Genomic DNA, 27,776 nt, shown 5'->3' with positions numbered 1-27,776 from the left:
TCCACAGGTTTTTGTGCCAGGCTTTTAATGTTTGATATTTTCCTGTTTGATTTTTAATTGTTTTAAATATTTTATGTTTTAACATTGTTTTTATAGCTTTGTAACCTGCCCTGAGATCCTAGAATATAGGGAAGGCTGTTGTTGTTGTTTAGTCGTTTAGTCGTGCCCGACTCTTCATGACCCCATGGACCAGAGCACGCCAGGCTTTCCTATCTTCCACATAGGGAAGGCTACAGATATTTAAAATAAAAATAATATAATATAAATGAGAAACAGAGTGTGCACAAGAGAGAACAGGTGGGGAACTCCCATACCCTCTGAAGGCAAATGGAGCTTTGCTCTCTGCTACCATAAGGGATCAGCAGCATCCCTCAGCATTTTGAGCATGCCCTGCCCTTGCTGAGAGGCATGTCCTTCCTGGCAATGGTGTTTGCAGCAGGAGACCCAGAGAGAGACCCAGAAAAAGCTGCCAGACCGGCAGGGATGAAGCTGGTAGATGAGCCTCTGCTTGCCAAGATCTTCTTAGGCCAAACATTTGGGTGTGACCTGTTCTGAGAAAGGGACTAAGATGCTCTCAGACAGCAACCCTGAACTGCATCTGGTCACTGGAGAGGAGAAAGCCTGGGGGTCTCATGGGATTCCTCAACTTTGTGGACAAATGACATAGCCTGCTTCTCTCTGGCAAAGGGCTGCAGCGTGGGGTGTGGGACTCCTCCCGGGGGGGGTGGCCTGGGAGCCTGAGGGTGTTGTCATCTTCCAAAGGCTTGACACACACCCTATCCCCCCCCCTTGCTACCCTTTCTTGCTCTCTCTGGTCATCTCTTCACAGCTGCCCTCCCGACGAGAAGCCCTCCGCTTCTTGCACCTGCGTCTTCTCCGGAAAAGGCCGGCCAGTGTCCGCCGGGAAGGGACCGAGACCTGCAGCCCTCCCAGGTCTACTGCGTCGAGGACGCCACCTGTCCTGGCAGTGAGAAATGCTGCACTCTGGGGAGGATGAGGATCTGCGTGCAGCCTGCAATGGGTGGGTGGCACTCTCTGATTGGGGGTGGGGGGAATGCAAAAGGTGAGGGAAAAGCCCAGGCCATGCTCTTGGGAAGGTCAAAGTCTCACAGGTTGGGAAACCAAGGGTGTCTCCCTTTCCACAATCCTCCTGGGAAGGAGGTAACCAGAGCATCAGTCTGTTTCTACATGGACGATAAAACCAAAACACAATGAAAAGCATGAAAACCTTTTAGGGTTGTGAGAAATGCTCACACCCTTGCTACCTAATACAGGAACCAGGCAGCCACGAATTCAAGCGGCTCTCCATTATTAAAAGCACTTCTGCAAAAGCGGGGGTCCTAACTGGGTAGGCACACCGACCAACACAGATAGCTCGATATTTATTCCCTCTTCCTGACCACGGGATCCCCCCCCTTTGTTTCCCCATTGGTCAGGTACTCTAAAGTGTACAACCCATCCGGTGCATCTAAACCGATCATGTGAAGTCCCTGTTTGCATCCCCTGTTCCCCTTATTAGCCAGACCCCAGACTCCTATTTATTTTCCCCCCTTATTCGGTGCATGTTCCCCTTTCCTCAACCTTCTTACGGTCATTCTTACTGACCCATACGGTTTCCACAGGATTAGCTGAGCTTAATCGCTCCATCTTCTTGTCAGTACAATAAGGGCACCTCCCTTATTTGTACTTTCCTCTTATAATTTCTCAAAACTTCCCTAAATTCCTTATGTCAGCTAAATAATCAACAAAGAGTACATACTGATTATTTTACCGTGACCATTTACTCAATCATCCTGTCCTTGCCGGGACTGGCAAAAGCAACCTCTTTCTTCCTCCCTTTATCTCAGTGTGAACTTTCCTCAATAGCTCAGCAATTTAGGTCTCTGGACCTCCCAGGAGTAGGCTGCTGTGGTCTAAATAGGGTCTGTTGAGTCCAAATGGCACATCGCGCTCCAGAGAAATTCCAGCTCCTTCCACCATCCATCGAACAGTTCCCCATCTCCTCTTCAGAGAGGCAGTGGGAGTGAAATTATTATTTTTGCCTGTGCAAGACCATCACTGATATACCGAATCACTTAGATTAAATAAAACATGTTTTTCTTTGTCTTTGTGTGAAATACCAATTGCGAAACTGCCTGCAGCTGTGGTTTATTTATTTATTTTATTTATACCCCGCGCATCTGGTCTAAAAGACCACTCTAGGTGGTTCTGATTGGCACTACACATAAAGGAAAAGAAAAATAAATAAATTTAATCTAAGTGATTCACACAACAGCAATGACCTAGCAGAGTTAAAAAAAAAATTCACTCTCCTTGCCTCTCCCCAGGAGAAGCAGGGGAAGCATTCAATTTGCGGATATCTTGGCTCGTTTATTAAGCTGCATTGTGATGCCAGGAGGAGCTTTCACAGCTTTGACAGCTTCAAGGCTCCATCTTAGTCCATTCCCTCTGACTGCCTGTGCCTGGACTGGACTAAGCTGACCTGCACCAAAAAAGTAGAAGCCACTGACAGAGACTCCGAAAGATGCGGATGACCTGTGGTCTAACAGGAGAAACTGCCCCACTCTGGTGATTACGATGTGCGGCCACTGGAAAAAAGGAGGAAATCAATCGGCCCATTGCCATGCATAAAACAGTGGGATAAATGTCTGCCACAAGGAGCCCTGAGCATTCCTCTTTGGACCTGAATGCAAAATGTTCCAAACCAGAGTGGGAACCAGCAGGAACGACAAGGGATAAAGTCAGGCTAGCCTTTGTGGGAGAGTAGCTTCACTCTTGAGGAGACCCAGGGCGCTCTTTCCTCAGAGAGCCTACCCACCATGTCCAGGCAAAACCGTATTGGTGGGGAGGAGTGTTATATGCCAAAGGACACTCTGGCCTGGGCTTTGGGTCATTCTGATCACGTCCGGTGTCCTGCCAGATGGAATGAAAACCGGTCTTCTGCTCTTGACCACCCTACTCACCAAATACTGGCTCCTTCTGAATGTAGACAAATACTCTGACCGTAACAGGAGAAATGCTCCCGTGGAACGCTGGCAGGCAACTGGACCAGCTAGTATTGCGGGTGTGGTTGGCACATGGCATGCATCCTCTGTGCAGGAAAGAGGCTCCAATGTTCCTCTCTAGCAACTGCTTTTCAGCTATTGCCAGCCACTCTGTTTGGCTTCATTCTTCCTCTGCTGCTTCTGCTCAGCACAAAGTCAAGAGGATGATTGTCATCCTGTCCTCCTCCAGCTTGTGTTTATTTGTTTGTCTGTTTGTCTGTTTGTCTGTTTGGTTGGTTGGTTGGTCGGTTGGTTGGTTGGTTGGTTGGTTGGTTGGTTGGTTGGTTGGTTGGTTGGTTGGTTGGTTGGTTGGTTACACCAAAACACATTCAAAACAAAAGTTTTTTAGGGAAAAAACCGCACATAGGCAGCCGTTCATTGAATGAGAGCTTGCCTGGACAGCGAGGTCTTTGCCTGATTGCAGAAGGGCCACAAAGGTGGGGCCAGCCTGGCCTCCTGTGGGAGGGAGTTCCAGAGTCTAGGAGCAGCCACAGAGAAAGCCTTGTACAATGTCCCCGTTAAATGTAGCTGTGAAGGGGGTGGGACCAAGAGAAAGGCTTTAACACGCTGAGCAGACCAGGACAAACTTCTGGCCATGGAGTTAATGAGTGAGGCAAAGGGCAAGAGGGCAGGTCATGGGGTGGGTTGGGGGGCAGAAGATGCTCTCTTGAGCCCTGCTGGGACATATATTGCCCAAATGCCCCATGGCGGGATCCCTCCACGAGGGAGCCAGAGAGGACCCACTCCCTCTGACTGGGGGGGGGGGTCCTCCTGCTGGACCACAGACCCCCACCCACCCCTCTCGCCCTGGCTCCCAGCTGAGGCAGCAGAGTCTCTCCGGGCACCTTCCTGCAGGGCTTTGTCCTTCTCCGGGGACACTTCTTGGTGAGCCTTTCCTTGAGGGAAGGAGTTCCCTGACTCTGCCCCATCCTTTCTTCCCTCCCATGCGTCAGTGGGCCTGGGCTACTGCCCCAAAGACTGTTCGGCCGCGGAGGAGGAGGAGGAGGAGGCCTGCCGGGTGAGCTGCCTGGACGACACCTGGTGTGGCCCGGGGGAGAGGTGCTGCCAAGAGGACTGCCGTGTCCGCTGCGTGGCTGCTGAGCCAGGTAAGGGGGTTTCTGGGGGTCGGCAAAGGCCGGCCGGCCGGGGGGGCGCTTTTCCTGACAGAAGACCTGACAGACCCCTGCCGGGCAGACGAAAAGAGGGATGGAATTGCTGGACCCGAGAGTGGACGGCAAAGGTGGAGGGTGGCGGCCGAAAAGGAAGCGGTTGGTCAGTCGGGGGAGGAAGCCTTGCCTTGGCAGACCGGCTTCTGGCAACCTCTTGCCCCCCCCCCAGCCAGGCCCGGAGTTTGCCCGAGGAAGAGGGTGCAGCCTGCCAGCTATCCCTGCGCCAACCAGTGTGAGGACGACCGGAGCTGCCCCCCAGGCATGAAGTGCTGCTTTGACGGCTGTGGACTTGGATGCATGAACCCCAGGACAGGTAAGAGCCACCCCGGGGTTCCTCTGTGGGCCCTGAGGGAGAGGGAGGGAGAGCAGGAGAGAGAAAGCAAGAGGTCGCAAGATTCTGGAGGGTGCCTCTTTCTTTACCCAGCATGTTGTTACTCTGTGGAACTCTTTGCCACAGGATGTGGTGATGGCATCTGGCATCTAGATGCCTTGAAAGGGGGATTCCCGGAAGAAAAGTCCATTGCAGGTGACAAGCCATGATGGGGATGTACAGTTTCCAGGCTTCAAAGGAAGGGACCTCCAATGGTCAGATGCAGGGGAAGAGGGGTATCAGGAGACAGGTCTCTCATGGTCTCTCCTGTGCTCCTAGCGGCATTAGATGGGGCCACGGTGAGATCCAGGAAGCTGGACGAGAGGGGCCCTTGGCCTGATCCAGCACAGGGCTTTTCTTAGGTTCTTATCATGATGCCTGACTCCCTTCCAGGGAGCCCTGCTCCTACCTGTAAGCAGGCTAGTGCCTAGGCGGACAACGGGCATTGTGTGTGCATGCATGTGTGTGCATGTGTTTGTTGCAAAGTAGGCACTCTCTGCCTGATTAGCATAACTCTCAGACTAATCCAGGGTGGGACAAGAAGTTTGGCTGCCCAGGGATTTTCCGGCCATTCACGCGCTATGCCAGGTTGCTTCAAGGCTCAGACACAAACATGAACAGCTCGCGCAAAGGAGCCCAGCCAGACATGTCAGGGAGAAGAGACGATAGATGCTCACAGACCTTTCAGTCCCTCTCAGAGTCATTCTTATCTGCTCTCTGGACTGGGCAGCCGATGCACCCTGACCAGCAGCAACAGATGCAGCTCTTTACGACAGAAGGCGCAGGGATGGGCAAAGCTGTACCTGTGGTATTTCTGCCTTGTCAGGTAGCAGCTCAGTAATAAATGAGTGGAGGAAGAGGCGGATCAGAAGTGTGTGGGAGGGAGGGAGAGAGAGAAACAGGGAGAGCCTCCCTCCATTAGGCTGGCCCAGCAACCCAGCAGAATGTGACCTTGTTGCTGCTTCAACATGCAGATCCCTCCTTCCCTCTGCCGGTCACGGTTGCTTTATTTGTTTAATTAAATGCTCTGGTAGCCTTTATTATCCCTGCTGCGATCTCAGCAAAAATGGCTTGGAGCTCATTCTCGCTGCTGGCTCTAACCCAGCAGAAGTCAAGGCATTTTTCGTATCAGTTCCGCCCAGGGTTTGGAAAGCTACTTTCAGGGCATCCCTCTCCCCTCCAGCAACATTCAGATAATTAGGAAAACAAGGCGGCTTCCTCCAAGCAGAAAAAAAAGGCTCTGTTACTCCTGGAGCTCGGTGTCTTAGCTAATGCTATTAAGCCAAGTCTCAAGCAATAATAACAAGCGGACAGTTTCTTGGAGGAAAGGGCGACAGGTTTATTCAGGTAAAATAAGGGCGCCCTTGGGTGCCCAGCAGGGTGGGTGACCCCAAGATCGACAGGGTTCAAGTTTTTTATACAGTTCTTTTAAAAAAAGAATAAAAGTTTGCAGCAGTTGATTGGTCCCTGAGGAATAGATGCTCATTGGTGAGAATTTTTTTGCATCTCAGCGAAGCAGTTACTCATGGGCAGAGCAGCTTCTCACTAAGGCCCATGGAGTCTTCTTTACAAAGCACTTCTTCCTCCTCCTCCTCCTCTTCTTAAGCATTTGCTCCCTCCTTACAGCTCCTGCCCTTCAAAAGGCACAGCCCAAGGCGCAACTCTGCCCCTCTCCCAAGGAATAAAGCGGGGGGGGGGGACATGGCTGTTGTCAGGCAGGGACCTGCCTGCCTTTGGTCCCAGGGACAGGCCAGAGTCAGTGCCTCAGAAACACGGAATCGGTTGTCAAAGGCCCCCTGGAACATCGGCATGAATGCCATTGAAACCGGGTCCTCCCCCTTGGAGGGATGCCTTGCAAAACCTGGTCCCAACAGCTGGACTTTAGGAACGGGCTGGCAAGGGCGGCCTTGGGAAGGTCAGCTCAACCGCAGCAGCGAGAGGGCAAAGGTGACGCAGAACCTGCCGGCCGGCCAGCCTTTCTAAACCTGCCCGCCCGCTGATGAGGAGGGCCTGTCTCGGAGAGGCTGTTTGCCAGAGATGGGAGGAGGCGCCTCCGGAGCAGAGGGGTGGGGGTGGCAGTGGGACCCCTTCTGAAAAGGCAAGGGAGGAAGCCCTCCGTGGCAACCCCAGAGGGGAAGAGGGCCGTGCTGGAGTCCAACTCCCTGTCCCAAAGTCAGGAGGCAGCGGCGCCTAGAGGAGGCCCTCTGAATCACTTATGGTTCGACCGTGGAACGAAGGGGTCGCCTGCCTGTTTCACAGACCAGAAGGAGCCCCTGGGGAAAAGCTGACGGGGGGGGGCTTCTGTGCATCCGTGTGTGCGCCTGGCAAACCTCTAAGCACCCGAGTGGAGGAAGGAAAAGGTGGCCAGGCGCCCCTCCCTCCTGCCTTCTCCCCTGTTGCCTCTGAACAGATTGTACGCCCCATGCGAAGACCTGAGTTTTGCACGCAGGCGATGTCCCTCGTATTACGGGATCCATCACAACCACCACCAGTCCCAGCTCAGATAGAATCAGTGGGGCAAAGAGTAATCATTCAGCATCATTTTGAAAGGCCCTTTTGAAAGCCAAGCGCATCACTATTCAATGTTCCACATCCTGAACATTTCTTAGGGGCTTCATTTTTTTTCTGTCTGCTGTCATTTTCCCGTCTAGATCCTGTCCTTCACCAAACCAAGGGAAACGCAGTTCTCCTCCTCCACCCCGGCTTCAAAGCTCTTCACAGTAGCACCACTTGGCCACTTTCTTAACAAAAATATTGTTAATAATCTGGCAGGTGACTCCCTTAGCGGTTCTACGATGCCATGTTTTCTTCCTGGATTCTCCGTTTTCCAGTCCTCTTCTGTGATTTCACACATTGTTAGTATTCAGGAAGGACCGGCTGTTTTGCCTCAAAAATGCCAGGGGCATCTGAACTCTGGAGACAGCCAGGCCTTTGTCTGGTGCAAGCTGAGGCAGGCATGTCCACACACACACACAAGGTGATATCACCAAAGTGAGCCCAAGGGCATCCTCGAATAAGGCACACATTTATGCTTCTTTAAAAGTCTACATGCCCATATTTAAGGCAAACCAGGGAGCTGCTGGTCTGTGAAATGGGCAGTGCTTCTGAATCCTCCTCTTTTTCCAGGAGAGACCCCGGCATGCACTGAGGTGGCACCCACAACACCCCCGAAGACATGCCCCGATCTCTGTACGGATGATGCCAACTGCCCGAGAAACATGAAGTGCAGCTCCACCGAATGTGGCTTCCAGTGCAGAGTGCCCCACCCAGGTACCCGTCTCTCTGTTATAAACACAACTATCCACCCTGCCCCACAAAGACATAAATACTGAGATCCAGACCAAAACAGTCATCCCCCAAAATATAAAATAAGACATGTAAAAAGATCCTATGGGAAAGTTCAGTATGTCAGACCTGGCATACTGTGGAGGGGCGAGGGGTCCTGTCCGAGGAGAGCCCACCGGAACCCATGGCTGGCATCCTTGCTTTGGGTGCCGGCTGCCCCCCCCATGTCTCCCCAAGGCAGAAGCTCTGTCATCACCATGGCTCATTCCTGAAGGCCAAGGAGATCACTGGCCAAGGATGACACAGGTCCCATCAGCAGAGGAACAAGCCAACACGCACCCCCTGGCGATGTGGTGCGTGGCACTGTTGGGGACTGTAATGGGTGTTGCTGGAATAGGTTAGGTTTTGTTCCTCGCCTCTGTCCCCATGTTGGGTGCCCTGCAATGTGGCTGTCGATGCTTGCAATTGGGGTGGGGTGGGAATGGTCCAAAAGCGAATACCGGCCAGCCACCAAGGGCTTGGGAGAGGGAAGTGGCCTGGTCGAGAAGGGGTTGTAGATTGTCTAATATAAGCATGTGTAGTCTCAGTTGTGGGCTGGGTGGGTTGGTTGTTTTGCTGTTTGGTTGGCTGGCTGGTTGGTTGGTTGGTTGGTTGGGTGTCCTTTGCAGGCCATGGAAAGCACTGGGTGGGCAAGGGGCACACAGTTTCCCTCTGGTTCTGACAGCAGCTGCAGTTTAACAGTGTTGGAGGGGGAGGCCCGTGCACACCACAGGGAGGATGTGATGCTTCACCTAAGAAAGCCCCTGGTTTCCCATAGGGCTCCTCAGCACTAACACAGCTGCACCCCAGCCAAGACCTGAAGGAGCAAGGTTCATCTCAGCCTCGGTGACCACCCCCTTCGAGGGGCTGATCAGGGGGTTCCTGACCTCTGCCCCTCCACGTGAGTGCCAACCACATTGCCCCCATCCCCACCCTGCCCCAGCTCCTCGATGCCTTGCCAGGTGGGTGTCTGCTTAAGCCCGGTTTGGACCTCCACTCCGCTAGCCAGAGGGGTCCGCGGCTGGCAGTGTCATCCAGTCAGTGGCCATGGCAGTTCTCCCAACAAGCTCTAACTTCAAAGCTCTCTACTCTGCTGCCTCTCATTGCCCTTCTCTTCCAACTTCTTACTTCTTGCTTCCAGCATCAAGGTAGCCCCTTGCAACCTCTACCTTTCCACCTGTCCTCCCATCCTTCCTGCCCCTTTCCAGGACTCCAGGGGCCTTTCCTGCTTTTCCCCCTTTCTTAAGTTTCACCCTCAGCCAAAATCTGTCTCCGGTCCCCTGCCATCTCCAGAAATGTCTGCTATTTCTGCTCTCCCTCTTTTACAGAGCTTAAGAGTAATTAGTTACAAATATCGTTGCTACATATAATTACGGGATGAAACGAAGAAGCATTTCAAAGGTAACAAGAGGAGGAGTTGGAGTTTAACAAGGGACATTTCCAGTGGCTTTCAAAGGCCATTTTGATAAGAACCCTTTGCATTTTATGCCCTTCTCTTAATGATTCTCACTGGCAAAGGACAGTTTCGTTCAGTTTCGTAACAGCTGTTCCTCACCCTTGAATGCCGTATCATAAAATCTTCTTGCATGTTCCCACTTCTCCATCATCCCATTCCCTTTTTAACAAAAAAAAAATCAATTCATAATTTGAAAACCAAAAATGTGTATTAAAAACCACCATAACTGAGTGAAGATTTTAATTTAAAATTAAAAATAAGCACAGTTTTTCTTGATGCATAGCATTAGTAAACTGTAATTTCACTTATTGAAAGAGCAGAAATGAGACATATGAGAACGAATAGTTTGGTTTTCTTAAATGTTTGTGTATGTTTTTGGCTGGGAGAGAAAACCAGAGAGCATATCGCTTTGTGACTCCCAGCTGCTGTTGATGATGATGATCCAACCAGGGCAGCAGCAGCAGCAGCATAAGAGTTAAAGGCAACTCCATAAATCTCGCCTGGCAGATGAGAGAGCAAGCAAATGAACAGTTCTAGTGGTGGGCCAGCCGGGCCTGCTGACCCCCCAGGAAGGAGGAATGTGACAAAGTCAGGGTTTTTTTCCTTGAAAGAAGAAGAAGAAGAAGAAGGCAGAGGCTTTGCCTCCCCCCGCCCCCCGCCCCTACCGCCTTCACGTCCTCCTTCTTTCCTGCTTCTGCCCACCCACTTCCTCACTTATTCCTTCCCTCCCTTCTCCCTCCTGGGCACAAGGACCTCCCTGGTTCTCAGCCATCCTTGGTTTATAAGCAGCCCAGCCTCTGTGCTTGAAACGGAGTGCCTGGCACTTTTCCTTCCTTCAAGTCCTCTGGTCCACTGAAGGGCATGCATCTGGCCCTTGGCCCTCTTTGCCAGAGATATCAGAGGCAAGTGGCCTGCTACTAAGGAAACCTTGGGCCACGTAAAACACGTGTCTCTCCCAGGCGACCGCCAGGCTCTGTGGCTTGTGCTGGACTGGATCTGCCCACCGGCAAGTTCAAGCCTTAATATATATCATCCTCACAACTTGCCCATAAACCAGGTTCCCTTTTCCCCATCTGTCTGAAATGTAGCAGGTCTGATCCTTTGAAGTCATTGGGAGAACACCTGAAAAATGTATGTTGACATGGATGGGAAAAAAAAACGCAGGAAACTGCAGCCAGCAGAAAAGCCCTTTGCCTCCCCTTGAGTGAGCGTAACATCAGCGGTACTTTAATAACGAGAAGAAACAGGAAAACTGCAATGAGCCGTGTGTGTTCTTGTACATCCCTACCAGAAACGGAGCGACCCGGGGTGTGTCCCGATGCTTCCCAGGACACCACAGATTTGTGCCAGGATTGGTGCAAAAACGACAGTGAATGCCCTGGAGCAAAGAAATGCTGCCCAGTCGGGTGCACGAGGGCCTGCCGAGAGCCCAGCCTGGGTAAGTTGGCCCCAATTGGCAGACGGGACGCTTCCGTTCCGGGTCCGAACAATGAATGGAAACATTGGCACCGAGAAAGTCCTGTCCCTTAAAGGGACACTAAGTTACTTGTGCAGGAATAGAAGGCGTTCTCTTGCCCTGATGTGACTCCAACGAACAAGTTAATCGCTAATCATTACCATGGTTTAATATTAACAGAATCAGTATTAGAGTACTTAAATGGAAACAGTTTCTCTACGTGGGAAAATGAAGCCGGAAGAACAGCCGGTCTCTTCTGAATGCCTCAGCTCTACTGTTAGGACACATCCCGGTGGACATATAGCTCGCCATTTGGATCGCTTTTAGTGCCCGCTGGTTCAAATCAAATTACAGTGTCCACACATGTTTTGACTTAAAAGCGACCCATCCTGCCCAATTTTAGAGTTGTCTTGCTCCTTTTTTGGTACAGTACATGGCATGATTCAGAGGGCTCCTACTTAGCCATTGTATAGCTGTGCAAATGGTTCATTTGCACCTAAGTAGAGTTGTGGGCAGTGTGTTATATGAGGTGACAACCCAGCAATGTATTTGGTGAGTTGTGGCATTGAAAGAAATGATGGAGAAGCACCCATCTTTATTTTTGTCTACTCCTAGATGGACCCAAGTTGTAGCTTTGGACTACAAAAGTCCAAGAGCATCTGGGGGCCTCAGGTCTAATGTACTATTTTATATATAGATATATATAGATATATATATATATATATTACAGCGCTATTCTATATAAATGAGATACTTTGGTGGTAGTATGTGTGCCATGCTAGGTTGATGCATTGCTGTTGTGCTATATCAAAGGAAGGAAGGAAGGAAGGAAGGAAGGGAAGAGGAACTGCAAAAGAGGCAAAGGGCGGGAAGGGAGGCTTCCTGTGGGATTTGAGAGGTTGACCTCTCTAAGGGCTGCTCCGCTTGACTCCCCGTCTCTGCCGCCGCCGTGCTTCTGCCTTGCAGTGAAACCAGGAGCCTGTCCCTTGCAGCTGAGGGGCTCCATGGGGCCCTGCCCAGACGTGACTTTGCAGAACTGCAGCCACGATTTCGACTGTGAGGATGCTCAAAAGTGCTGCTCTGTGGGCTGCAACACCATCTGCCGGGAACCGGAGGCAGGTAAGGCTGGCCCAACTTCTGAGATTTAACCGGGGGGAGGGGGGAGGCCATCTTCTTCCCTTCCTCCCTCCTTCCAGCACCGTCCCTTCCCAGGGCACCATGAGAGGAGTCATTTGGGGGGGGGGGTGGCTGCAGCTCAGTCCCCAAGGGAGCGGCGAGCAGAGCCATCCACAGCTGCTGGTCCCGGGGGCTGAGTAGAGGCTCTCTGTGCCTTCTCGGTTGCGGAGAAACACCAGTGGCAAAGAGCCATTTGCGTTCCCCTCAGGCGGCTGGGCTGGGCAGAGACATATCCGATGACCCCGGTGGGATGGCACCACTTCCAAAGAACAAATGACCCCTTGCAAATCTAAATGCTGGTCTGGAGGATGGAAAGGGTGTCCACAGGTCTCCTGGCAGGATTGAGATTCAGGGGGCAGCCCTGACTGGCTGTTCGGTTTGCACCCGCTCTCCTGTTTCCAGAGAGGCACCCCTTGCTCTGTGTCACAGCCTCCCTCTCCTTTCCTCCTTGCAGTGCGCCCCGGATCCTGCCCCTTAAGGGTGGCAGAGAGCACGGCCGTGGAGTGCCTCTCCTTGACCTTCTGCGTGAAGGACGACGACTGTGCGCAGGCCCACATGAAGTGCTGCTGGCTGAGCTGCGGCTGGGTCTGCCTGCCCGTTGCAGGTACGGTCTTGAGGCAGGAAGAGAGGAGGGGCCACACCTTCCTGGGGAGAGGGGACCAGATGCTCAGGTGTCTGGTTCCTGTGGTGGAGGACGGCTCCCACCTGTAGCCTGAAAAAAGGTGACTCTGTCTGGAGTTAGACGGGAACTCAAGTTCTATCCTTGATAAGGTTTTCCTTGCAGGTGTCCCCATGAAGGAGCCCTTTCCGATTACAGGTGAGATGCAGTAAGAGTTTGGAATCTCAGGTAGGGAGAGACAACCTTCGGTGGCTGGCTGGTATAAAATGAGTATCTGCTTCTCGACTGCCCAAGGCCACTTAGGGAATATCTCCAGGGTATAAAGGACCCAGGTCCTCCTTCCCTCCCTCTTCTCCATCAGGAACTGGGGGCCTCCCCCAGAGAATTTGGGGTAACATTTCTTGATGGCATTTCCTGTAGGGACTCCATCTCCTGAGCCTGTTCAGAAGGAAACGGAGGAGCTGATGGAACATAGGAAAGCTGCAGGTAAAAAGGCTTGCTAGTCCATGCCACCAAGGAGCGTCCAACTGATGGCGACCCCATGGATGTGGTGGTGTGTCTTCCAAAAGGGCCCGTCGTTTGCAGCCCTGCTCAGGGCTTCCAAACAAAAGGCTGGGTCTTCCTGGGGGCAAAAAAAAAAAAAACACCACTCTGTGGTCCTGTTTGATAACCAGTTAAATTCCAAGTGACTCTGTCATTGTGTATGAGACAATCATTCAGTCACGAGGCCCCTGAGATCATTGATGACGTGCACTGTCCTTTGCAGACGTGACCTCTAGGAACAGCTCTGCGCCTTCAGCCGAGGAGTGAGCTGCAGAAGGGGTCGGCTGAATGAAATCTATCTGGCATCGACCAGAGACCTGGAAAGAAGTCGTGGATGGGGTTGCTCAAAAGGCTGCTGCTTGTAGGCGGAAACGGAAGGGAATAAATGGCATTCAATCTTGATGTGTTTTTCTAACGATAACAACATTAATAAGATGAGCCACCATTTGCTCTTGCACAGAGAAATCTGTATGAGTGAAATGAACCGGGCACCAGGTGTGAAACTTGCACCGTCAAGCGAATCCTAACCCTAACTCAGGAGAAAGTTCCCATATCTATCAAAGAAAAACACAGAGTGGAACCTAACACACAGCCCTCTTTGTGACCTCCTGGCTCAAGGAGCTGCTTGATGCAAGGGCACTGGCCGGTTGGCAGGAGCAGATTCAAAGCTGTTCTTCACTCGGGGGGGGGGTGTGGAAGGAGGGTTTAGCCCAGTCCAAGATCTGAGAGGCAGTTCCGCAGCATCTCCTGAGGTCTAGGGGCGCATCCATATCACAAACCTTACCTGCTTTAACCAACGCACCCGGGGAATTTAGGTTCATGGCCTATGTTTCAAAGGCGATTCTTATTCCTCCGTCAAGATTTTAAGGGATTCCCCTCAGATTCCACGAGGCAGCTGTGACAATTAAGCTAGCGCAAGCCCACCTGTATGTCGGTGGAGCGCCTTCCACGAGGTCTCACCAAGAGCCGGCTGGGCATCACACTCATGAGACCAAATCCTAGAGTCGGAAGGTCCCAGCCTGGCCATCAAGTCAAAACCCTCTGCTCAAGGCAGGAATCCAGATCAAAGGAGAAGGTCCTCACCCACCACCCCCCATCACCGGGGGGGGGGGGAGAGTTTTCCACTAGCCAGTTATAGGGTACTCTAACATGTTGTAAAACAGCAGCCTGACAACCACACAGAGATCTCAGCCTATTTCCAAATAACGTCCATCCTAATTTCAAACACGCCTGTTCAGACCTCTGACAAAAGCAGCCTCATCCGACTGGGTGGGAAGAGAGACAAAGGTTATGGGGAAGTGGAAGCACCTTTGATGGGACACACAAAACACACATGGCAGGAAGGCTCGTGGGGGGGGGTTGTATGAGGTGCCTCCGGCTGCCCACTCCCTGGACGTGCCAAGAAAGGGGCAGCCAGGAGGGCAGCCAGGAGGGAAAGAGGGAGGGCAGGTGCCCCAAGAACACACCCCAAACGAAAGGTGCCAGCAGGGCTCCCTTGACACGGGTGGTGCCAGAATCCCATCAAAACGGTGGGTCTGCAGGAAATCAAGAGAGGAGGCATCACCACACCGCTGCTCCGGGAGGGCCTCGGGTATAAAGTCCAGCCCATTTGCCATAAGCCCAGAAGATGGAAGGGTTTTTTATGTATTAAAATGAGTTCTGCACCAGCTGGGGGGGAAGAATCCTCAGGCGGACCTCCTCTGGTCTGCCCGTCAGCCTTTTTCTTCCAGTCCCATGAAAGGGCTCAGGGTGGTGTTGGGCATGGGGCCAAAACTCCAGAGGTTGAATGAGGCTCTGGCCTCAAGGAATCTTCTTAGAGTCTGGCTGAATGTGAAGCCTGGCAAGAGCACTCTGTTATGAAAGACAAGCCTTGAAACTTAAGGACGCTCGTTATGCAGAGCCTCCTATCAGACGGCTTCCATTCTTCCCATTTAAATTTAACAAAGCAAGAGACTTAGACATGGGCAGAAAACAACATGAGAGAGTTCTTAGTGATTATAATATAACATATTGATTATGGCTAGACATATACAAGCCAAGATACATTTGGCATAGTAACATTCCGAGCAAGAACATAGAAGGAAATGACCACCAAAATCCCGACACGTGGCTCCACTGTGCCCGGTCGAGGAAGCAAAAAGAGTCGTCCCCCCCTCAGGCCGTGCCAAGGCCAAGCTGCCAGAGTGACACTGACCTGCCCCCCCCCCAGGACTGAGCTTTGGGGCAGCCTGATAACTTTGTTGACACACCGCAATAGGGTTCTGAGAACGGGCACGAGGTGGGCAAGAGGCAAAGGTGCCACGAGCTGACCTACCAGGCCCAGCCTTGGCATCGGGGGGGGGGAGGGAGAGAAAGAGGGGAGGGATATCTATTCCGGGACTGGGTTCACCCCGGCCAGTTTCAGCTGCAGACATGAAGAGCCGCCCCGTCGCCCTCCTGCTCCTGGGCTTCCTCGCTCTCCGAGCGGAGCCCGGCTCAGCCAGCATGAAGAAAAGGATTGCCGGTAAGGGCCCACAGGGGTGGAGGGCAGGGGGGGACGTGCAGAAGGCGGCTTCTCTCGCCATCTGCCCTCACCTTTCTCACCAACCGAGGTAGAAGCGGGGGCCAAAGGGAGCCCTTTTCTTTTCTGCTTGTAATGACGGTGCCCCCACCCAAGCATGGTGCCCTCAGCATGGTGTGACCCCTCCCCAGACCTAGAAGACTCTTCCTGGGGGGAACGGGTGGGCCAGGAGGTCCCCCTGCAACCAGCTGCGGGCGGCCCTTTGAGAGGGAAATGACCCTCCTTTTGAACAAGTGTTTGGACTGTGCTTGTAGTCAAAGGATGGGTGGTGGGAAGACAGGCCCCACTGGAGGTTCGCCTTGTCCTATTTTCACATGCAAGCTTGCCACACCACCCACCACTCTCTGGAACACAAGGAGACCCCAGAGGTGGGTCCCGCTGTGTTCGGATCCCGCTGTGTTTGGGGTGGCTCTGCTCCCCCTGTGATCTCCCTCGCACAAAGAAGGGGAAACACCGTGCGCTCAGCTCTCCCTTTAGCCCTGCTCTGAATCGGTCCCCTCCGAGCCTCATTCCAGTGAGCCCAGCTGTGGCCCCCTCTCCCAATCTCACCGACACCCCTCCGAGAAGGCAGAGCACACCCGTGGGGTGCTTTGAAAGCTGTTGGGGTGCGTCGACTCTCCAGCGTGTGGGCAGATCCCCCCTGGCTTTGTCCCTCTCTCTCTTCCACCTTCTCCCTGTTGGATGTCCAGGGAAGAGGCAATCGGCGGTTCTCGCTCGCTCGCTCTGTGCGCCATGCCTAGGACAGGGACGTCAGGGCCAAGAGGGGGAGGGCAGGAAGGATCTTGGGCGAGGCCAGAAAAAAGGGAGGGGGGCCTGTATGAGGTGCCTCAGCCTCCCCACTCCTACCCAACCATCCTCCGTGCAGGGCTTAGCCGCTGTGAAGAAGGGCACAATCCCAGAGGGGGGAGGGGAGGGGGAGGGGGTCGCCCCTAACCCATCTCACCCCTGACCTTACCTAGAAATCTACCCCGCCTCTTCCTTCCACATCAATGGGGGGGGGCAGGTCTTCTGCTCCACCCCTAGCCGAGGGCAGCCACAGCTGGGTCTTGGAGGGTGCAGGGCATGCAGCCCCGCTCTGTGTGCCAAGAGAGCAGAAAGGGGAGGGGGGGCACCTTTGCCATCCCCTCCTCTTTGCTACCTGCCTCGCTTGTTCCAGTCTGCAGAAGGGTGGACCAGTTCCGGTTTGGTGCAGGACATCAACCTCCTAATTCTGTATCCCCCTCCTCCCCTCCGTCTAGGTGGGAATCAACACCAGGAGAGAGAAAGAGGGACGGACGAGGCCCCTTTCCAAACTCCGGCACCGCCAACAAGTGGCCCCAACGGTGAGAAACTGGGGAGAAAATGTGTTGCTTGGTGTTCCCTCCATCAAGTTGCCCCGGATTCGTGATGAGCCTGTGAATGAGCGATCTTCGAAATGCCCTGTTCTCAACGGCCCTGCTCACCTCCTGGGGATTCAAGCCTCTGGCTTCCTATAGGGAGTCTATCCATCTTGTATTGGGTCTTCCTCTTTTCCTGCTGCCTTCCACCTTTCCCAGCGTAATGGTCTGTTCCAGAGAATCCTGCCTTTCTCATGAGGGGTCCAAAATAGAACAGCCTCAGATTCAACCTTTTTTGTCTCCAGAGACAGTTCAGACTTGATTTGATCTCGGCCTAGGCGAGGAAAGCGGAAGGGTCGCAGCAGGAAACAGGAGGCGCCACCGGACCCTTTTGCCCGTTTAGCCCAAAGGGCGCTTGCCTCCTGAAAGGCTAGCTGGGGTGACGGGCTTTTTCTTTTCATTAGCCAGAGCTGGTATGAGTTCGGCTAGTGGAAAGCCCCCCCCCATGCACACGCCCCAAGAAGACAGATTGTCCCAGCAAGCCTTTGATGACCGGCTCCCTGCCACGCCTCTGCTTAGCAATCGGGAGGAGAGTGGCTTGTGCCCGGCTGCAGCTCCTCTGGGAGAATTGGGTCCTTCTTTCGGTCACTGTTGAGCCGCCCAGGCGGACGGGGGCACCACCTGACCTGACTGCAGGGAGGCCCGCCTGGAGCCCCTGCCCCGTCCTCCACCTGCTCCCACGACCCCTCTTCCCGTGGACAGACGACCTTGCCCTCTGTGGCCTGGCAAAACCTCCCGGTCTGGATTTTCTGATGCCAACTGGCCCTGGGTGGCCACCCCCTGCCCCACTCTGGCCTTGGGACCCGCTTCTGTTCATGCTTTGGGGCGTGCCAATGATCTGGGGTCCCTTCTTTCCTGCCCAGGGCCCCCGAATCCTGGCCAGTGCCCAAGCGTGGCTCCAGGTCTTCCCCGACCCACCCACGCCTACTGCGGTGAAGGTCTTGCCTGCCCGGGAGACGAAAAATGCTGCCTGGTTCGGAATACTAGGAAATGTGTCCTCCCCGATGGAGGTAAGCGCGCCCTCCTCCCCATCCGGAATCCGAGTGGGAGGAATGGGTGGCCGGGAGGGAGGGAGGGAGCAGGAGGACCCACAGACCTCTAAAGAGGGGCCAGCGCAGCTCATCCGGGTCTGGAGGGGCCTATGGGTTGCGCCCGTACTTCTTGGAGATCCTGTAAGGAGGGAAGCCCTCGGCCCGTAGGGACGCCCCAACATCCTGGCAAGCATTTCCGGAGACATCCAGGCGGCAGGGAGCTGCGTGGCTGCCGAGGCCCATTTTGCTGCACCCCACTCTGCACAAGGTGGCCCACAACCTCCCCCCCCCCGGGAGGGTGCCAGCTCCTGACCTCCGGGCCCCTGGCCTGCCCTCTCTCTTGCAGTGCACCCTGGCTACTGTCCCCGAGGAGGAGGAGGAGGAGAAGGAGGAGGAGGAGAAGCAGGAGGAGAAACGGTCTCCTCGAAGGCCTGCTCTGAGGACACGGACTGTGCCCGGCATGAGAAGTGTTGCCTGAAGCACAGGCGACAGAAATGCACCCACGCTGTCCCAGGTAAGAGCCCGCCGGGAAGGTCTGTCTCCTGCGAAGCAGGGCAGCTTCGCTCTGCATGGCAGGCGCCTCGGGCACACTTTTCTGCGCTTCAGAAAGGAAAGTGCCCCGAGAGGTGCCAGGGGCAGAAACCACTCGGCACCTTCTTCCCCCGCCCTGCTGACCCATCAGGTACCGAGGCATCACCCAACGCCACCCCACTGCCCAACTGCCCTCCTTTTTTTGTTGCACACGGCAGGCAAAACATCTGCTGGGTGAGTCCCCACCTCGGAAGCTTTTGGCAGCGACTGGATCGCAGGGAGCATCCGAGGAGGGTGGTGTGTCAGGTTGGCGGCGGCATTGCCCCTCCCTTGAGAACAAGCAAGAGGAGGCCGGGCGGAAGGGCGCCCAGGGCCCACTGGGCTTTGGCAGTCAGCAACGCTTGGTCCGCCAGGTGTGGCCCCTCCCTGGGGATCCAGCAATGGCAATCCATCAGCCTCAGCCCCCTTGGCACCCCATTGTGCGGGCATCTGCCTTTCTCGACCTGGCCCCCTCTTTAACCCTTTCCTTCTCCCCCAGCCCATCCAGGCCTTTGTCCCAAAACAAGACTTGGGCGGGTCTTTGTTCCGTGCAAAAACCAGTGCAAGGATGACCGAGATTGTGCCCCCGGGAAGAAGTGCTGCTTCAGCCTCTGTGGCCTGAGATGCGTCTCCCGCGAGACTCACCAGGATGAGGAGCCAGACCAGGGTGAGGAGACCCCTCTGGAGAGGCTTTGGAGAGGTGAGTTGTGGCTCTCAGGAGGAGGTGAGCTGGTTGGTGGCAGGGGAGAGAGAGAGAGAGAGAGAGAGACAAGAGCATCTCGTCTCACCCTATTGCAAATCTCTTCTTACATTGTTCTGTATTTATACATTATTTTATGGGGATACTTTGCACATGACGTTGATTTTGTGTTTCAATTTGCACCCAGCCACCTGACCTTTTAAAAGGCCCTTCCCGGTCTTGAGTGGTCAGAAAACGGTTTCCTTTCATTTGACGGTGAAGGCGGCTGGCCGGCAGGGCTGTAGGTGTGGAGGCCGCCTGCGTCCCGAGGAGTGCATCCCTCGGGGGCAAAGCTGAGCTTCCTTGGGCTGCTGCATTCCAGCAGGGTTGGGCATCCTCACCCCAAGCCTCCATTGCAGCTTTATCAGATTGCATTTATTTCCTGTCCTAGAAATCCCAGCTTGTCCAGCGTTTTCCCCTGTTCTCTGTGCATTCATGGCATGAGTGTCTGTCAGCCCTCAAAAGCATCCAACATTTGGGCTCTGACATCTCTCTGGCTATTTTGTGTTGCCTTTTTGCCCAGGCCCCACCTCAGACCCTCTGGTCTCCCTTCTAGTCCCTAAGTCCTCACCCTGAGCCTTTTGTGCCAACATTTGCCCGTTCATCTCCATCTTCCACGGGTCTTCATGCCAAGCTTGCTTCATCCGCTTCGGTCAAACCCAGCCCCTGTGTGTCCCCAGCAGACGTTTAGGGCAGGAACTCTGCCCTCCAGGGGTGGCCCCACCCATGCTGCTGAAATGGTCGGGACAAGGAAGTCACCGGCCTTGAACCACAGACAGGACCACGGTTGCAAGCCTTTGGAGGCATTTCTTCCACCACCTCCCTGATGTTTAGGCCAGGAAGGAGCCCATGGAAAGCCTGAGTGGTGACTCTGGCCAAGGGCGTCTCTACCTCGTTTTGAACATTTAGCCCAGAGGAAACCTGTCTCCACCCACACCGTCTTGGAAATGAGATAAAGCTACATACGAACATGGTTTCTGCCTTGCCCTCTGTAGGTACGCTCCATAGAATTTCTAGCCCGGTCATTGCAAAATATTCCTCAGCCGTGTGGCTTTGAAACTGTCACCTCTTGCTCCAAGCCACGTTGCATCCCCAGTCCTGGGACATCAGGGCAAGCTTGTGCAAGGCGGTGGCCGTGAGCAGCCTGAGTCACAACGAGCAGCGCTCCTGCTCGGGGATGGATTTCTCAATGCTTTTGTCCAGTCCAGACTGAGGTTGTGTCACCGGAGAAGCTGTTTTGGGCAACCGTCACTCCCTGTCTGTGGCTCAACTGTCAGCCAGTCCCAGCCTCTGCCGGCTCGCCTCTGCGGGCCTTATAAGATCCAGGCCAGCTCAGCTCTGGCATCCTCTTCCTGGCTGGCATCATGCGGGGTCCCCGGCTTCTCCTCTGGGGCCTCTTCTCCTCTTGGACTCTCTTCTCTTTTGCGGTTGATGGGAGGCAGCCGGACCTGCCTGTAGGTGAGTAGGGAGATTTAGACGTACCCCCCCTTCCCCTTCATATGAGCTGCGCTGGCTGGGGGATATGTGTGTGTGTGCGTTTTTGGGTCAAGCTGGAAAAGGGTCCTGTGTCAACACTTTGTCTTAGCTGGTTTACTTTCAGACAAGATTCTGTTTTTGCTTAAAGGGTTTCCGTAAGCTGTATTAGTCAAGGATCTGCTCATAACCTGAGTTAGATCCTAACAAGCTCAGGTCACTGACTCAGGCTTGACTCAGCCATGTATGAAGATCTTTCCCATTAAAAGTTCCTTTTATAGCACTTCCCATTCTCACACATTTAATTATCATACCCTACAAATTCCTTAGGACCTTGATATTGGGTGGAACATCTTCTGAACCACAGGACAGCTACCCGTCCCACTCACTCCTTGCCGTCTTTGATGCTAAGAATCATGACACCCACGGGGGGGGGGGGGCAAAAGAGCCACAATGAGGAAATGAGTCTTCTCCATCGTGGCCCCTCCTCTCTGGAACAAGCTTCCTGCAAAGGTCTGCCAGGCACCCGCCCTCTCTGTTCATCGGAGGCTAATTCAGACAGAATGACATAAAGCCACCTTCTACTAGTGGTGACTATGGACCTGAGATGTTCAAATGAGTTTTAATTTATGTGCTTTTATTTAAAAGTCCTTTCAGCTAGTGACAGGGTTTAATCATGTTTCATTGGATTTTTACATTTATTCCGCTATGTTGTTCTGCCAAAGGCTGGCTTTGACTCCCGGGGCCTTTGGCCAGCCTGAACGGTGGTGCCGAGGTGGCACCAAGTTACCCTCTTTGGCTCCCGGGTTCCTGCTTGCCCCAGGCACACGGTGTGACCCCCTCCATCCTGGCAGCAGCAGGGCCTGCAGAATTTGGCCACAGGGGATGGGGTTTCTTCCCAGCAGCTTTTCTGAAATGCGCCGCGTTCTTTATAAGTGGGGTGAAAAGAATGGGAGAGTCTACAAAATAAAATGTGGGAGGGAGCAAATGGACAGATGCCTGCCTCCCCCGCCCCCAGTCCTGGTCTCAAAAGCCAGTCCTTTTGGCATTTCGAGACAGAGACTCTCCCAAATGTTCCTTCTTCATTGTGGCAATGAAAATAGCTTGGTTTCTCTTTTCTTTTGAAAAATGCCTGGTATATTTGAGAAATAATAACACGTGAAACTGAATCCCACAGTTAAGGAGCTGCTGGCCTTCCCTGATACCTAAACCTGGCCACTGACTCACTCCACCTAACAGTGGGGCCGGCCCTTCAGTCTGTTTGGGAAAGGTCCCCCGCCCCCCAATTGCTCTTCAGGAGTGCAGCCAGACATGGACCCATCGGTGGTATGTCGAGATGGGCCCGAAACAAAGCACAAGCCAAAGAACCTTGGCAAACTAGACTAGACTCAGGGTTCATTTCGTGACCCAGTCTGCTGAAGCAAAATGGAGCGCCAGACCACCAGTTTTCCTGCCCGTCTCTTGTGCTATGATCTGTTTCTCCAGCACCCCTGGCTACCCATCCAACACAGAAGGGAAGCGTGAGTTCTGATTTGGGGGGATTATCTGTTCAATAGCATCTTTTGTTATCTCTTTCTATAGGAGCTACACTTCACCCTCGTCCAGGTGAGTAGGAGGTTTCTTGTGGGTCAGGCGGGTGGCTGGTCATTTCAAGCTGCTGACCAGAACCAGGAGACAGAACTGCTGATGCCTCCAGGATACTCAGAGATTCCCCCCCCCCTTTTAATCTACATTTTCAGTGACTTGCTAAGAATTTGAAATGCTTGTTTCCCTGATCTTAGAAGGAATTAGTAATGACTGATGAAGTTTCCAGTTATAAGCTAATGTTTAGGATGAGTGTAACTATGTAACATGTTGAAAACAATGTAACCAGTAATGCTTTTAGTTTCTTGAGAGAGTTACATTTTAAGTCCTCTGTAAAACATTTTTTTGAATGGGCAGAATTGATACAATCAAAATGGATATTCTACTCAAACTCATATTCCTTTTCCAAACAATTCTGATTGTTTGAAAACAAACAATATTCAAGGAGCTTGAAAAATGCATTTCCAAATTCACCTGGCAGGGGGGAAAACCCAGAATTAAAATCAAGCACTTACAAGACCTAAAAATAAGAGGAGGGATGGGGCTCCCGAATTGGCTTCGCTACTATAGGGCATCTGCATTGATATGGAATAAGGAGTGGATAACATTGGGAAATACTGTACAAGGCTCTAGAAATTAGAAGGATATGATTTGAATGGGGCTGGCATGCATTCTTATGGTATAGCAGGACTGAGGATTTTAAACAATTTAACAACCATATTTTAAGGAAGGCACTCCTGTCAATGTGGAATAAAGTGAAAAACCAAAGGTATATCAAAGTATCGCACTGGGCGACGCCCTTTGAAGCATTTGCTCTACCATATCAGAGAGAAAACAAGAAAATAGTAAGATACAGTGAGGTTTTAAATCTTGATGGTTCTATCAAAACTCAACAAGAGTTAGTAGATCAAGGCAGCAAAATGGATTCGTGGGTGCGATCACAATTATTATAAAGGTTTGCTAAAGATAATCAACAGGGCCTTTACTTAGAAAATACCCCCCCCCCCTTTGACATGTACTCCCCAGAGACTTAGAGACACCAACATTGCAGGGAAACGTTCCTCCAACTCTCTTTGACAATCCTCCCAAGTTTGTTGAAGACTAGATTTCAGACTTCCAAGTTTCACACCCACAAAGTGGGTGTCTCCCCCTCCCACACACAAAGAAAGTGCCCTTTACCAGCTGGCTTGCGGCACTGCTGGAATTCCCCTCAACCCAGCGGGTGTCTCCTCCGGGTCTAGATTTCTGCAGGCTCCCCTCGTCTGTCGGCTCCACTTGCAACGCCACCTCCGGCCTCCGTGTCTTCTACAACTCCCAGGCTGGACTCTGTGAGAAGTTCATCTACAGAGGCTGTGGCGGCAACGAGAACAACTTTGCCACCCAGCTAGAGTGTCTCCAGACCTGCTCAAATCCCAGTGAGTAGATTTGTTCCAGCCAGTTGTCTGTCTGACTATCTGTCTGTCTGTCTGTCCTCTGTCTATTTCTCCATCTATCTATGGCACATTTACAACTTTCACACTCCGGCTGCCCTTGAAGCTACAGTAGGATCTCCTTATCCACGAGATCAGTTTCTGATGGTTCACGTATCCATTGTCTGTAGATATTAGAAATATTTAAAGAAAACACCTAGAAATATATACCCTGCTTCCCCAAAAATAAGAACTACTCTGAAAATAAGCCCTAGTATGATTTTTCAGGGTGTTCGAAATATAAGCCCTACCCCAAAAATAAGCCTGCCCTCCACCATTGTGCAGCAACCAGAAGATGAAGTGACTGTAAAATAAAACATCCCCTGAAAATAAGCCCTAATGTGTTTTTTTGGAGCAAAAATTAATATAAGACCCTGTCTTATTTTCGGGGAAACACAGTACAGTACAGTATTTCTAAAGAGAAACTGACCACTAGAGGGAGCCAGAGACCATTCGAGATACCGTGTTCCCCATAATCCGTGTTTTTCAGTGGGGGTGAGGCTGGAAACTGATCCCCAATGAATGGGGGGCGGGTTCAATACTGGACAGCTTTTCCAAAAGACCGCGGCCAGCCACACCATGACCAGGATCACTTACAAGGAACATGCAAATTATCTGTTATGGCATCTTCACTGGCCCTGGTCCGTTTCTAAGCCAGTTCAAGGGCTAATTATCACACACACACACACACACACACCTGTGCAGTTCAGCTCCAGACCACCTGAAAGGCCGGCCGTGTCTTCCCTATGAACTCTCTGGGTTGGGTCCCACCACCCTCAACCCAACATTTACTGGTATCAAGGTATAATATGGAGAATCCTTCAAGTTATGCTGCCATCAGGGCGAGAATTTTGGGGAACCTGATGCATTTCAACTTACAGAGCCTCCACATCTGCTCCTTACTTCCTTCCTTCCTTCCAGATATCTGCCAGCTGCCAAAGGATAAAGGATTTGGCGATGCCTTCCGACCCCGTTTTTATTACGACGGCGCCTTGAAGACGTGTCAGAGGTTCCTCTATGCAGGCCACGGGGGCAATGCAAACAACTTTTGGGAGGAAGGATTTTGTCTCCAGTTCTGCGCACGAGATGGTAAGTCTTGGATGGCTTCGTCCTAAAGCTTGCAGGCCTAAAGAAGAGGATGGGCCCCAGAACCACCGGTGGTCCCTCAGCAGGTGGGGCACAAAGTCCGGGGAAGGACCTTCCATGTCTTCTCATGGCTAGGAAAAGAAAAGGTGTCTGCAGGTGGGGCTTCCAGCACTCCAGGGCCAGGCATCTCTTCCCCCATCAGCTCCGTGTCCCTCCTGCCCCAAAGCATCCACCGCAGGGCAGGCAAGAGGTGGCATGCCCTTCTGGAAGAGGGCTGATCTTCCTATTCTGGTGCCCCTGGCCCAGCAGCCCACATCAGCCCCCCCCCACGGACCTTCTGTGGGCCCACCATTGATGGGCAGAACCCTCCAGGTGCAGCAGCCCCCCCCCCCATCGTTGCAGGCTGGGAGGCCGTGGCTTTGCTTTCTTCTCCCTCCGCCAAGTGGGCAGGCAGGCAGGCAGGCAGGCCTCTGTTCTCCAGATGTGTGTCAGCCAACAGAGGGAGGGAGCATTTACAGGGTGCCATCTTTGGGGCTCACATCCTCCAGCGGCTTCTCAGGGGTTGCAGGCTCTCTAGCTCCCCAGGGGTAAAAGGGAAACGGGGCCACATGGCTCTCTGCCAGGACCCACAAAGTCGCCTTTAATAAATGGGCCAGTAACGTCTCAGGACATCCCTGCCTCCCAGGGCCCGGGAGATGGGGCAGAGCAGCTGCTTGCCTAGGGAAAGGAAGTGCTTCCTGTTCCTGTTCACGGCTTTGGGATGGCAGGCACAGGAAAGGAGCCACCGTGCGCCGTCAGAGCCGGCAGCCCCTCCGTCAGTGGGAGGCACCCACCCAGGCCCTCCCTGGAAGTTGCCCTCCTGGGCTCCTCGGGTGAGCCTCCTAAGAACTGCAGCGGCTGCCTCAGTGACTCTCTCTCTCTCTCTCTCCTCCTTTCTACAGAGGCAGGACGATGATCTGGAGAGGGAGCATCAAGGCTGAACAAATGGCCATCGCCTTCTGGATCCTTCTTCCCTTGTTTCTGGGTCTCGAGAGTGACCGTCCCGCCAGCCATCACACGGCTTTGCTTGACCTCCCCTCCCTGGCTCTCCTGCAGGTCCATTTCTAGCCCCTCAGCCCCCCTCTTAGCCTCCCCGCCAAACCCCCCTCTTTTGCTGCCTTCCTCTTAACCCCTCCCAGATCACAGTCCCTGAGATGCCAACTCTTGCCCCCCTCTCCCCTCCCTCCCTCCCTCCCTCCCTCCCAGAGGCTCCTTTTCTAGGGGAGCCCTTGGCACAAGCCACCACCCACCCACCCACACCCCACAGCTGCAGGGCCCTGCCCTTTATGCATCCCCAGCCATGCTGCCCATCCCTCCCTTCTCACCTGTGGCCTGTCATCGTTCCTGCGTGAAATGCCTTGTGTGTGGATGGTGAAATATACTTCCCAGTCGGGACCACAGCCGGACACTGTTTCTGGTTCTTATTTGCTTGGCTAGGGGAGGACTGAAGACTCACCAGCTCTATCTTGTGGCTCAGCCCCTTTCTTTGCCCGCTGGCCCACTATGGGGGTGAAGCGACAGGGAGGGTTGCCAGCTGCGCAGACCAAGGCTTGGGGGAGGGATGGAGTCCCCAGCCCTCCTCCCTGGCCTCCAGCAGCTGCCCCTCTGCCTGGGGCCTTTCCCAAGGTCCAGAGCCCCCTCCCTCCACAATCTCTGCTGAAATGGGGGGGGAGGAGGGATTGGTGTCAACACAACCCCCAATTCCCTGAGGTCAAGGGGTGGGGTCTTTCAGGCTGGTGGGCCATGGGGAAATTACAAGGGCATGGACGTGCAGGCACACATGAAAAAGTGAGGCAGGGCAGGTGTATCTCCTGCACACACACACCCCCAAGGAAGCCTGATGTGGGCCACACTTGTAGAGACCCAGTCACGCTGAGCCCATGAGCCTTGATGCTGGTTGGGAATCGGGCTGGGGCTGTGGGGCTGTCCACCCAGGGCAGCCACCCAGCAGGGTGCAGGTCCCCAGAGAGGCCCGAGGTCTGGCAGGCAGCCATGCTAGTGGGAAGCCTCTCTCTCTCGCGCGCGCGCTCTCTCTCTCGCTCTCGGGCAGAGGTGGCCCTCCTCTGCTTCTGGAAACCTGCCACTGATCGGAAGACCCTCAGCTCCAGGGCAGCCTCGTTGCCTTCAGCCCTTTAAGCAGCAGGGTGTCCATTTGTTCTCTCCAGCGTGGCCTGCCACTGGCTGGGGGGGGCCGTCCGGGGCAGCCTGGGTCTCCTGCCGCCTCGGCACCCCTGCTCACCTTTGCCAAAAGAGAGAGAGAGAGAGAGAGAGACACCTATGGTGGGAGGCAGTCCTGGGAAGGGTCTTGTCAGCCTTCAGCGTCAGAGGCTGAGCCAGCAGCTTCCAAAGAAGGGCAGGGGGGGCTGGGCTGAAGCTGCCCCCACAAAGCCCATCCACTGTGGGCCCTGCTGCCCAGCAGAAGGCTGTCAAGAGGGCTGGGGCCACTGCCTGCCCTGGACCCCTACTCGGTCCAGGAGAGAACTCCCCAGGGCCTGTTCTCTGCACCCCGTGCAAGGCGGTTCTCTGACGGGGACCACATTCTGGAAGCAAAGAAGGGGCGCAGCACTCGGGCTGAGGTGGGGAGCCCAAGACCCAGGGGTTTAAGCCTCCAGCGTGACAAGCGGTCGTGGGGCAATTCACCCCATGGCAGCCTCCTGGGGGGCAATTCGCAGAACCCGACGAATGTGGGAGG

At 53.6% G+C, this 27,776-nt stretch overlaps 2 protein-coding genes across 3 annotated transcripts; both read left to right on the top strand.

Moving 5' to 3' along the window:
- Positions 1-640: 640 nt before the first annotated feature.
- LOC110086232 (uncharacterized) lies at positions 641-13,557 on the top strand. 2 transcript variants are annotated; one of them, XM_072996574.2, is made up of 11 exons: positions 641-1,021; positions 3,998-4,150; positions 4,383-4,526; positions 7,710-7,853; positions 8,686-8,808; positions 10,655-10,801; positions 11,786-11,938; positions 12,450-12,599; positions 12,780-12,812; positions 13,035-13,100; positions 13,381-13,557. In XM_072996574.2, exons 1-11 carry the CDS (start codon positions 994-996, stop codon positions 13,422-13,424), a joined length of 1,185 nt encoding a protein of 394 aa, XP_072852675.2. In that variant the 5' UTR covers positions 641-993; the 3' UTR covers positions 13,425-13,557. The 2 variants fall into 2 exon arrangements, with proteins under 2 accessions (XP_072852675.2, XP_072852676.2); XM_072996575.2 differs by lacking the exon at positions 8,686-8,808 and having other exon boundaries at positions 642-1,021.
- Positions 13,558-15,413: 1,856 nt separating this feature from the next.
- LOC110086220 (uncharacterized) lies at positions 15,414-26,490 on the top strand. The gene is made up of 9 exons (XM_020807028.3): positions 15,414-15,660; positions 16,956-17,039; positions 17,957-18,103; positions 18,471-18,638; positions 19,194-19,394; positions 22,488-22,511; positions 23,732-23,905; positions 24,881-25,048; positions 25,987-26,490. Exons 1-9 carry the CDS (start codon positions 15,570-15,572, stop codon positions 25,998-26,000), a joined length of 1,071 nt encoding a protein of 356 aa, XP_020662687.3. The 5' UTR covers positions 15,414-15,569; the 3' UTR covers positions 26,001-26,490.
- The last annotated feature ends 1,286 nt before the right edge of the window (positions 26,491-27,776 follow it).

The sequence above is a fragment of the Pogona vitticeps genome, chromosome 4 (assembly GCF_051106095.1).
Source record: "Pogona vitticeps strain Pit_001003342236 chromosome 4, PviZW2.1, whole genome shotgun sequence".
Taxonomy (NCBI): Eukaryota; Metazoa; Chordata; class Lepidosauria; order Squamata; family Agamidae; genus Pogona; species Pogona vitticeps.
Note: the sequence above shows the minus strand (reverse complement) of the source record. Positions and strands in the feature narration are given on the sequence as shown.